Source organism: Mustela erminea, chromosome 18, assembly GCF_009829155.1.
Source record: "Mustela erminea isolate mMusErm1 chromosome 18, mMusErm1.Pri, whole genome shotgun sequence".
NCBI lineage: Eukaryota > Metazoa > Chordata > Mammalia > Carnivora > Mustelidae > Mustela > Mustela erminea.
Window position 1 is genome coordinate 3,026,957 of NC_045631.1, and position 11,872 is coordinate 3,038,828.

Genomic DNA, 11,872 nt, shown 5'->3' on the forward strand with positions numbered 1-11,872 from the left:
AAGTTGAGGGGCAGATGAGCATTGAAAACAGTACCTAATTATTTTGTCCAGCTTGTACTTTTTGTGATGTCTAACTCACCTCCAGTGGGGCAGTTACAGGTCTGTTTCTGGAATCCTGTTTCTTGCCTCAGGTGCCCTGTAACGTGAGAATGGGCAGGAACCAGAAACGGGGGTGCTGGGCTAATGCCTCTTTCGCAGTCCTCAGAGCAGTCACGGCGGGAGGGACCGCTCTCCGGGCAGGTCCCTACTCCTGGCTTCCACGTGGCCCCAGCGTGGGGCACCTGGGCGCGGCAGGCCCAGAGATGGACCCTGTCTCAGGGGGCTGTGGAGGGCACAGAATCGCCTGGAACCAGGAGCTTTGGCTTCTGTCCCGGAGTGCCTGTCCCCTGAGGAACATGCTAGATGCACGCGCAGGCTTTATTTCCTGAACCGGGCCTAGAGACGGGCTTCCTGAGAGAAACAGTTGCAGATGATACATCTAGTTTTGCTTGAAGTAGTACAAGTTTTCAACTGTACTGTGTTGGTTAAGGATTAAATACACTTTTGTGGGCTGGCCTCTTCTCACGGGTTCAGGTCACAGCAGAGTGGATTGTATGTCCACATTGCAGCATTGACCTTCGTGAGCCACGTGTCCGGTTGCCACGTGTCCGAGGCTGGCTGGTGGCTTCGCGTGTCTGTGGATCCTTGTCGCTTTGCTTTGATTCTGGCTTCCTTCTGGCCTGGCTTTGAACTCTGGCCTTTCTCCCCGGTGGCCTGCTGACTAGATAGTCACGACGGCGTGCACCAGCCGCGACAGGAAGCCGGGGAGCGTCCCAGCTCCCACCTCCGTTATGGAGTCTGGCAGATAGAAGTCAAAACACCATTTCCAAGTGTCCAAGCATGTAGCTTGGAGTTGTAGCATGAGAGAAAACTCCATTTTCAAAAGCCTCCAGTTGGAACTTCCCTGCCCTGCCTCCTGCTCCCGAGGAGTGTGTCTGCAGGTCCCTGTGTTTTCCCCAGCTGTCCTAGAGACCTGGGGTGGGGTGCTCCTTGGGGGAGGTGCGCACCCCCAGGTCCTGTGACGCCTTGAGACCTGACCTTGCCCACCAGATGCTGCCCCTTGTTAGGTGTCCGTACGTGTGGCCTGAAAACACTCTGGATGTTCTGGTGGTTTGAGGACTTCCTGCAAACAGGGTTTCCTCTAGTCTGTGCTGGCTTTTGCCAGGTTCTGGACCTCCTTCTTGGCGTTGCTCCGTGTCCTCCAACCACCGACAGCCCCTCGTGCTCGTCATCTGAGCCCCACGTGTGGTGTGGTCACTGGACTTCTCTCAGACCCCGTCTATTTTCGCTGTCATTTTTTCATTCAGCCTCTTAAGTGTCCCTTACCCTGATTTTGTAAGCCAGTGAGGTCTCGGTGGGGCTGTGTGTAGGGGGGCGTAGACCAATTTTAGGGCAGGCTGTGAAAATAGGACTTGTATTACTGTTTAATGTTTTTTCCTTTTTTTTATTAGGCAAGAAAAGGTCATATTTCCCACGTTGTTCATGGGTAACTGAATTTGTTTGCTGTGCTCTTTCTGCTTCTCTCTCCATCCCGGTGTGCGGTGCAGGACCCACTAACACACTCGTTTCACTAACGCATGGGGCTGACTCTGCTCTAACCGACTTACAGCCCCCGAGTGAGCGCTCAGGCTCCGGTCTGAGCCGGCTCCCTGCCCTTGTTGCTGCTTCAGCCACGCAGCGCGGAGGCAGCTCGTGGTCACGGGCCCTGGGCAGGGTCTGGGCGGAGGTGGGGAGTAGCTAGCAGGCCTGGCAGTGCTCCTGGTCCAGGGTCAGCGCTATAGCGGTGACACTGCCGGGGGTCTGGGTGTGGGGGTTGTGCATTGCTGTCAGGCCCCAGAATCCCATTTGGCTTGACGTCCTGGGAGACAAGACTTCTTCCTGCCGTCCAGAGTCTTCTGTTAGTTCAAGGTGGGCGCTGGTGGTAATGGAGCCTCACCGCCCCCCAGGGACTCTGCCCTCCTGCTCACTCTTGGATGCCCTGCGTACAGCAGGAGGGTAGAGGGAGACGTGTGTGCATGTGTGTGTGTGCACGTGTGTGTGAGAGATCTGCCCTTCCAGGAGCGCGCATTTCCGTCTGCGGCTCGGGCTGGAGCTCGTCTGAGCATCTGCTGCTCCCATCTCCCCAGGCTGGCAGGCCGGGAGGGGCTCTGCCAGCACTCCCCACGCCTGCTCTGACCTTCTTGCGTCCTGTCCCGGCCGCACTCGGCTGCACCGGCCCTTGCTGCCGGGCGGGATCTCGTCTCTGTGCTCTGCTCCGGCACTGAGGCTTCCTGTCCCACTGACAGCTCTGTCCCGCTCTCCACGTCATCTGCCGTGTCACACAGACCACAGGCCCTGTGCGTGGCCAGATCTGCTACTTTTCAGACTCTTGAGGTAGATTTTGGTGGTAAGACTGTGACATTTCTGGAACCTTCCTGCATAGATGATTCCCAGATCTGTCTCTCCCTCCCTGCGTGTTCTCCCTCCACTCAGTCCCATGTCGTCCACCGGGACATTTCCCTGTGGCTCTCTTGCTGTCCCCTGCAGCCCACGTGGGGAGTGTGGCGGCGTTGCTCCTCTGGAACCCCTTCCCCGTGGCACAGCTTGGCAGTCGCGGGAAGGGACCTCACCAGACAGTTTCTCGCGGCTGGAGGGTCAGCCTTCTTCTCCCTCTGGCCTTTCCCGTCCCACTCCTTGCCTCAGGAGACGGGTGCTGGGTGTGAGCCTGGCGGGTTTTGCTCCCTGGGCTGCATCTGGCATTCACTTGAGAATTCTCATTTCGGTCCACGCGGGGAAATGGCCCCGTTGAGTTTCTTGTTCTCCTTTTCTCTGCTGGTTGGCACTGCTGTTTGTCCCCTTAGAGCCGAGCCGCGTCAGAGTTACCGCAGGAGTTGCGGCTCGTGGAGGGCTGTCAGGTGTCCTCCTGCAGGAGGAGCCTGGGAAGGGAGAGGGGCCTGGGCGCTCACTGACTCGCTCATGGGTGAGCCCAGGCTGGCATTCGCTTGCTTTGCTCTCTCCGGCCGCAGAGCGATAGGGGTGAGCTTGCCGTGTGTTCAGGTCTTTCCGGCTCGAGACTGCAGGGGTCCCAGCCCTAAAATCTGCGTGCGGGAGTCCTTCTTGTGGGGCTCTTGCATCCCCTTTGGATGGGTGCCGGCCGCTTCCTGGTGCCAATGGGGCTCGGCCTGACGGCCGGAGTGTAACATCCATGTTTCTGAGGCCAAGGCTGTGCGTGAGGCCTGCCTGGTTCTCGCTGAGGTTCCGGGACATGGTGGCAGGGGGCCAGTGCCGTGAAGGCTGCAGGGGGTTGCGGATGCAGGCCCGGCCCCGGGAAGAGGCCCAGGCGGTTGTGGAGGACAGGGAACAGATGATTGAAAGGCCCAGGAAGAAAAGGGAGGGTCCCAGGTGCACATCTCGGGGAGGAGGTTGTGCAGCAAGAAGTCTCGTGCCTGCGGGCTGTCCTGTTGCTCTTGGCCTGCACGGGGTTGCTTGTTTTCAGACTCATTTCTGTCCTCCGGGGTCAGTTACTTCAGACCTTAGCCCTTCGTAGTCGTCAGCTGGTTCTTTGTCTCCCTGCATGCCGGTTCTCTCAGGTCACACTTACTTCCGCAGCGCGTGAAAGCATTGTCTTTGTGGGGAATGTGTGTCTGCACCCCACCCCCCCTTTGGTTTGGTTTGTTTTGTCTCTTAGAGAACCTCTCTCCTTGAGTCTATACTCAAGGCCCTGGCCCCTGCCGCTGAGCAGGTGGGGGGACAGCGATGGCCTTTGGGTTCGGCGCAGCCCCCACAGTTGCCCGCACCTCCCATATTGCTGCCAGGAGGAACCTTCCTGGGAAGGGTGATGCGTGGAAGGCTGGAATGGCTTCCCGAGAGAGGGTCCAACACTGTGCTTTCCCCTCTCTGCTTCTGGTGGCTGTGTGGGGCCGGTGGGTGGGTCTGGGGTGGGGATAGTGGGCGGGGCCGCGGCCTGAGGGCGGGGTTGGGAGGCTCTGCATCCTTGCTCCTGCGTGCTGGGGACGGGCTGCAGGCTCTGGGCTGGGTGGGGGCCGGCGGGGCGGGCCCCTCACGTCCACAGACACACCTACCCATATTGCCAAACAACTTAACAGAGTTATTTTTTCCCCCTTTATTAAGATATTCATGTACATTGTAGGAGATTTGGAAAACAATAAAAAAGTGGAAAGTAGTAAACAAAATTATCCACCACCCAGATGGAGGAAAAGTAACCGTCGTTAAATTTCCTTTCTAGAACATAAATGATTTTATACACATGTATGTGCGTGTGTGTGTGTAGCGCCCACATTGTGAATTCAGCTACACAGAAGTAAGGTCCATAAAAAAGGTTGTATGTTAGAGTCTGGAATGTCTGTCACTTACTCTTTTCCTGCCCGGCATTGAACCTATACAGTTTGGTGACTTGCTGCTTTTCCACGTAGCATCAGTTACATTCTGAGTATTTTCCCAAGCGGTTAAAGAACTCTGTGGAGTGTGTTTAATGGCTGTGTAAGCTATAAACTTTTCGTTTAGTTGTACCAGTATTTATTCAGACAGTTCCCTTCGGGCAGACATTTAGACCAGCTCTGCAGGGGCAAGTCAGGGCTGTGGTGGCGGCGGCTGGCAGGACGGAGTCGTTGAGGAGGAAGCACGCGAGCGCCTTGCTCTCCATCCTCTGATTCTGAAGTCTCTGACCCGCTGATGCCTTCCAGTCACCACCGTTCCCAGGGCCGCCGTGATTCCACCCTGGGCAGAAAGAGGGCTGATTATAGAGAGCAGGTACATTTCTTGTGTGTCGAGTGATTTTAAATGACCGTCTCTCTCTTTCTCTCTTTCCTCCCCTCCCTTCCCCTCTCTGCTCTGGTCACCCCCACAGGGCAGTAAACGGCTTTGACCCAGCGCCGCCGCCTCCTGGTCTGGGCTCCTCGCGCCCGTCGTCAGCACCGGGTATGCTGCCTCTCAGTGTGTGAGTGCCCGGCCTCCAGGTGGGGGCTCCTGCCCTCCTCCAGCAGCCCAGGACACCCACGCCTCACCCCTCGGTGCCTGGGCCCAGCCTGGGCCCCTGCGTCCGCCTCCCCGTGGCCGGCAGAGGGCAGGCTGCATGCGGTGGCGGCTGCCGGGCCCCGCCCAGCCCCAGGACTCTGCGCGCTATCAATGCTGGCTATTTTCTCTTCTCGCCGTGGTGCCGTTGGTTTCACATGATTGCACTTTTGTGGGTCACAAGGTGATACGTACGTGTATTCCTTGGTCACTGGATGCAGAAGTACCCATTCGTCACACCTGCCTCATAGCTCCCACCCTGTTGTACCGATAGGATTTAGTTGTGTTTAAGACATGGCAGACCTTCTAGAAGTTCTCCCCCAGATCAGGTCAACATGTGCCCTCCTCCTGAGCTCCCGCCCAGGCATCTTCAGTGCTCACGATCATGTATCCCCCAGCCCCATTCCCCACAGTTTGGCCTGTTGCTGGAACAGAGTCAGGAAGGTCACTGAATTCGGGAACATTTTCTGCACCTTCTGATTTTACTTTAGCAGTTACCATTCCATAGACTTGCCTCCTGGAGAGCGAGACGCCCGTCTGATCCGCAGGGAGCATGAGCCTCTGGGCCGGGGTGCCCACGGTGTGGGTCCTCCGCGCCGTCTCCTCCTCTGCGTGGCTCTGGGTGAGGGCGGGGGCAACCTCCTGGCCAGCTTCTGGTCCTTGAGTTAAGTGACATCTTTCAGAGCGTTTTGTTTTGTCCTCTGAGGGCCTGCGCGGTCGTGTTAGGAAAGGTCGCGCGCCTGAGTCGAGGCAGACCGGCTGCCGTGGTGGTTCTGTGCGTCCTTTGGTTCCTCTCATGCTGCATTACTGTTTACATTTGTGTTACTGTACATAGGTTTGTAAACATTACCGCCCGAGGTATTTGTATATAACCTGGGCTTTGTAGCTTTTATTTATTCAGAATTCATATGGCATGTTAACGACTGACGCTGTCCGACTTGGGCGGCTGTATAGGATCATCATGTGGTTAAAAGAGAAAACAAGAAAATACTTCCCCTCAAAAAAATCTTTTAATGTGGAAACAATAAATTTCACAGAAAACAAAGGATGGAGGTTGCTTTCTTGGGTTCCTGCCTGCCTGCGGAAGATGCGGAATTCCTGAGCCGGGTTCCGGCGTCTGTGCTCCCGCGCCAGAGGAGTGGGCGCTTGGTGGCCATGAGCAGGGGCAAGAAAAAGCCTGGCGGCCTCGTGAGGAGGTGTCTCACGGCCAAAACGGGCGTTCTCGGCCAGATCCCTGGGGCTGGTTTCTGCCCGTAGCTGTGATGCCCGGGAGGGCCCCGTGGGGCGGGTGGGGAGGAGGGGCTCGGCCGTGGAGAGGGGCTGTGTTCTAGGTCATGGATCCGGGCGCCTGGCTGTGCTGCCTTTCCCCATGCGTGTCTGTGCGTCAGGACAGGCCGTCCCTTGGGTCTGGGCTTCTGTCCTCCCTCAGGTTGGTGTTGGCAAGTGCGGGAAGGTGCCGGGTGTGCGGTCCCAAAGGCACAGAGTGACTGGATGCAGGAGCGGCTACACTGGGGGCGTGTACGGGTGCATCAGATTCCGCACCCCGCTTCTAAAGAGTGTGGTCTGTCGTTTTAAAAGTAGAAGTAAATGAAAAGTGAATCAGATTTGGCCTGGAGACCTCTCTGTGTCTGAGCCTCGGCTCTGTCGTGGAAGCAGAGCTGCTGCCGTTGACGCAGGACAAGTTCTGGGCCTGACTGCTCGGCCCTGGCCCCCAACAACTCCTCAGTTGCTCCCCCACTGAGCGCTGCTGCGATTGGCTCGTGGACGCGTGTGTCAGCCGATGGCCGGGCCAGGCCGGGGCCATGGCTGCGGGAGCCCGTGTGTGGTTCACCAGCTATCGCCGCCTCTTTGGGCCCAGGACACCGCGGGCCAGGTCCATGCAAGGGCGGCGGTGTGCTGTAGGCTTATTCCCGGGCTCCTTGCTGGGGAGACCTCACAGGTTTGGGGGGGTCTTCTGTAGGTGCAGCAGGCCCTAGCCTGTTAAGAGCCCCCGAGGAAGCTGGCTACTTCCTGGCCTCATCTTCAGCATTTGGGATCCTGCAGTGCAAGTCACTGCTTTCTACTTGCTCACGTAGGGCCCTGGGCCACCCGGCATGAAAGTCGCCGCAGGCTGTTTGCAGGTGCAGCCTCCTGCCTTGGTGCGTGTGTTCCCCGCCGGGCTGCCCGGTGCCCAGGTTAGCCTGGCGCTCATGGAAACCTCCAGGAACGCGCCTGTCCCTCAGTGGGGTCCCCGCTGTGCTCTCTCCTGGTGGAGGGGGTACTCTTGCAGGAGCCGAAGGACTGCCTGTTGCCTCCAAGTGTTTCCACCTCGCCCCCCGCCCCCCCGTCCCCCTCCCCCCTCCCCCCTTGCCCCTATCTTCACCCCCCCTGCCCTTACCCCCTCTCTGCTTTGGAATCTTCCCGCAGGAGGGTAGGAGCCAGCGCTGTACTTCCTTTCAGCCCAGAGTAGCCAGAAATCGTGCCCCTCGGCTCAGGAGCGGAAGCTGAGGTGGGATGTCAAGTCTCATGGGAGGACGGGACTTGGGGGGCCTGGGAGCAGGAAGAGCCCACTCACCCCAGTTTACGGGAGGGAAGGTGGGCCCAGAGTTTAAGGTGGCCTGAGCTCCTCCAGCGAACGGACGAGCCAGGATCGGACACCAGCTCGGGTTCGTTTCCTGAATTATGCTCCACTTCTCCAAACCTGAGGCCTCGCTGGCCTGGGTTCTGTTTCCTGCCTCAGCGGATGAGCTGCTTTGGGACCCTTAGAAACGACGGGCTACGGGAGCTGGGGCAGGGCTGTCCCTCTGTAGCAGGAGGGACAGGCTTCGTCCACCTCTGTCTCCCGGCCTTGACTCTGCTGCTCTCAGCTGTCCCCAGGGCGCCCTTAGCCTCTCCTGAGAGCCACGTGGAAACTGGCGTCTTCCGGGAAGGGCGGGGTGTCCAGGGCACAGCGGCGGGCTTCCCGGGGGGCGGCCCGAGGCCACATCTGTCCTGCCAGGCCAGTGATGGGAACAGGTCCAGGAAGATCTCAGGCCTTTTCCTCATTGCGGCTTCCTTCCTGGCAGCTCTCCCGTGTGCATCTGCCCGGGAGTTGGGAGCCGACGGCGGGTGCTAGCGTCACTGTCCAGACGGAGGCGTGTTCCTGGGGTCTGCCCTAAAAATGGGGGCCAGCCGAGGAGGCATCTTTGTAAATCACTTTGCTATGACTTGGAGCATCTTCTCTGAAAACTGGTCCGTGACTATTACAGATGTGCTCTGTGAGCATATCATAGCCCTTCTCTAATTTTAAGGAAGAACAGTCCTCTTGAGTGAATGGGAACATAGTGACTTCCTTGGTGAAATGGTGCATCTGTCTCACCCTTCATCCGTCTGTCCGTCTGTGCCCACAGGAGTTAAATTGGGGTTTCCTGTCAGCCCTGAAGCCTTCCCCAAGGGAAACCAGACGCAGATTGAACTGAGATGTAACTTGCTTGTATAGCGGATGTTTTCTAAGAGACGGGTTTGCTGGTCCCATCCTGCCTGGGTCATGATCTGCAGTTGGCAGTCCTGGGCAGTAGTGGCCCCCGGGCACGTGCTTGGATTAACGGTCAGGTGACAGAGGTCTGGATGAGCCCAGAGCCCCACTGCGCCCTGTAAGAAGATGGTGGGCTTAAGTACTGTTGTTTATTTGCAAAAAATAATGATTGCTTTAGCCAGGGAAAAAAAATCAGCAAGTTGCAATATCATCTAGAATTTAGGGGAATAGGTACACTTTTACGTTCCTGGTGTCACTAGATGATTCTCGGAGTCTGCTCAGCATGACAGTGCGATAAGCTTTGAAAACTCTTCTCTTTCTCCTTTGGGTAGAAGAACCCATGGTAATAAGGCAAATGAAATAATCTCGAGAAAGGAACGAAAGGGTCTCACGGCCGCGGAGCGGTGGGATGACTTTGCTGCTAAGCCACTGTGGCGTGGACGCACTACCACAGGCGAATGGGAGCAGTCGGGGGAAGATGGTGGGCACAGGTGAGCACCTTTGTTAAAAACAGTTAAGATGCAGATAGTTTGTGGGTTCTCTAAATTTTTCTATAAAGTTGCCCAAATTAATTTTTTTTCCCAAATTCACTGTTTAACATGGAAGTAATGAAACCAATTTTTTTTCATTGTCCCAGTTGGCCCAAACCTGGGCTGAGAGGCTCAGAGGTTCGAGCCAGTAGGATAGAGCAGGGGCTCTCCGAGCTGCGGGATGACCGGCGGTCACCCTTGAGGAAGTTAAAAGCTGGGTCCCCCCCGGGCTCCATCCTGTACCGGCCCAGTGAGGGCCAGATTTCAGAGACTCAGACCCAGCACTTCCAAGACATGCCTGTCTTTCGCGAACCATTAAGAAAAATGTGCCCCTCAGAACTACGGAACGCTTCTCGTGAGATGTTTTTTTAGACTTTAGACAGATTTCCATATCGCACTCCAAAAATAAATAAAATGTTAAGAGAGATTCGCACGACTTGGCACCATGATTCGACGCTCTGGCCGGTCTTGACCCAGAGTTGTCCGTGTTTTCCCAAACTGTCTTCTGTGCCGTGGTGAGTGCTTAGGGCCGGAGAACTTCTGAAAAGCGGCTCCCGCTGTTGGTTCCAGAAGGTGCTTCTAAGCTGCTGGTACCCATTCTGTAGGATCTCACCTTGGGCTCTTGACCTTGCCGGGAGGAGTCTGGCAATGACACCCACGTCACGTCACTGTTGCCTCCTGCTGATGGCGACTGGGGGACGCGTGAGATTTTACACCTGCACGAACATGGGCATCTTAGAACCGGGGCGGTACGTCGAGGGAGGTTGTGCTGTGCTGGGCGGTTTCCCTCAGATCTGGTGTGTCCTAGTCTGGTGGCGTCCCAGGACATCATTGCGTGTGGTTCCGTGATGTCACTTGGCAGGGGCAGAGCCATTAGGCTCCTTTGAGAAAACAGACGTCACTGGCGTGACGGATCAGATACGAATTTCTAGTTTCAGCAAGGGTAGAAAGACGTGGTCCCACTTTTTGTGGATGTTAATGTTGGCCTCAAACGCTGGCATCGTCCTGTCAGTACACCCTTACTGAGAGTTTGATTTCCAGCAAGCAGCACGGGGACACGTTGCACGATTGGCTAGTTTCCCAGATGGCAGCCGGCTGCCTGTGGAAGCGGAGCACCCGCCTCGTCCTCGGAGCCGGTGCAGGACACAGCATCCCAGAAACGTGGGAAGGCGCTCGGTGTGGCGTTGTCCCTCCCAGAGTGACAAGAAAGCCTGTGTGTGTAGGGACTCTCCTCCAGTCTCAGCCCCGCCTGGAACTCTCAGAGATATGTCTGCCTCTGTGCGTTCCTAAAGGCCCCCATCCCATGGTCTATTCCAGCATGGCTTTTGGTTTAGGGAGGTGGTCAGGTTCCACTGGGACAGGGTGTGGTGTTTCCTGGAGTGGGACACCCATGAGTACTTTCCTTCTCCGGTCTTGACCCAGACACCTGTGTCCCGCCAACACCAGCTTCAGGACGAAGGCACGACAGGAGAGACCCAGAGCCAGGGGGCGTTTCCAGGGATGGGGACGACTGGGGACAGGGCTCTAGTGTTTCTGATGGCCGGGCTTCAGAAGTAAGACGCTTCTAGCCCTGCTAGGAATGTGTGTTACCCCACTAGAGCAAATGAATATCATCCCCGGGATGTCTGCGTCAGACAAACACCTCTGGGCAGGGGCAGGCGGTTTGGTGTGGGCTGCGGAGGGACAGCCCTAGCAGAGCCTCACCGTGTGTCCACTGGGTCTCTGCAGAGGACAGGGCTTGCCTGCGTCTGGCCGGAGCCCTTCCTGATGAGGAACCAGAGTGCTGCTGGGCAGAAGCCGGCCTGCTCCTCCGAGTCGCTGATGCACTGAGAACCCAGCATCCATGAACCCTCTTCCTGGGACTGTCTGTGCCCGGCAGAGGTTTTAGGAACCGCCTTTTCCTTGGACGATGAAGCAGTGGTTTGTTGAGTGGAGGAAACTTACTTCTGATCGGTCTTTGTGGCGTCAGAACTGCAACCAGCCCACGTAGCTTAGGTTTCTTCCGATGAGGCTGGCCTGGGATCGCTGGGCTGTGGAGAGACTGTGTGGATGTTAACGCCAGTGAAACCAGCCAACGGGGAAGAATTCTTTTTTGAGAAGCTCCTCTGAGTTCTCTGCTGAATGCCAGGGTGCGGACACATGAAACGTGACTGGCACTTCTGCCCATTTTGCTTGGCCAAGCAGAACCGCCCTGGCCCGAGAGTATCGTGGAGTATGTGTATATATGAATCCGCGCCGTCTGCGGGATCGCGCATTCTCCTGGCGTTTCATTCCAGCCTGTCCGAACTGGCCGACACTAGAGAGGCTGCAGTTGGAGCTCCCTGAACCCTCCCGACAGCATCTTCAAAGTGCGTCCTGCCCGAGAGCGAAGGATAAACCAAAACCCTCTAGGACCGTTCCGAGCTGAGCTGGCTGGTGAGCAGAGCCCTCCCGGAGGCTCCATCCTGCCTCCCTGACCCGCTCCCTTGGCCCTAGCGTTTGGGTCTCCAGCCCCAGCGGCCCTTTCCCTCCCCGCACGTGCACGCAGAGACCAGCGTTTAAGCAGGACGCAGAGCCAGGGCCGCCGAGGGCCATCCCGTCATCCGCCGGTTCCTGGGAGCACAGCGCCCCCCGAAACCGTGGGCCTGGCTGGCCGCGTTTCCAGTCTGGGGCCCCCCCCAGCCTCAGACAGGCCACAGGCGGGACACGGAGAACAGAAGGTGAGAAGACAGATTCCATGTTGACGTGACTTCGTGTTTATTGAGGTGTGTTTACTGTCAACGGGTGCTTTCTCCTCCCAGTAAACAGAGCAGGCGTGAAT

At 57.2% G+C, this 11,872-nt stretch overlaps 1 protein-coding gene across 8 annotated transcripts in view; it reads left to right on the top strand.

Annotated features, from left to right (window-relative positions):
* NDEL1 (nudE neurodevelopment protein 1 like 1) overlaps positions 1–11,791 on the top strand; it is a 50,673-nt gene extending 38,882 nt beyond the window's left edge. For 6 of the 8 annotated variants that reach the window (XM_032320760.1, XM_032320757.1, XM_032320756.1 and 3 more), the window contains one exon: positions 4,886–6,094. In XM_032320760.1, the coding sequence (XP_032176651.1) occupies positions 4,886–4,979 (94 nt within the window). In that variant the 3' untranslated portion in view covers positions 4,980–6,094. Of the gene's footprint in view, positions 1–1,490; positions 1,526–4,885; positions 6,095–11,348 lie in introns of those variants that run through there. The other 2 variants (XM_032320755.1, XM_032320754.1) reach the window with 2 other exon arrangements.
* The last annotated feature ends 81 nt before the right edge of the window (positions 11,792–11,872 follow it).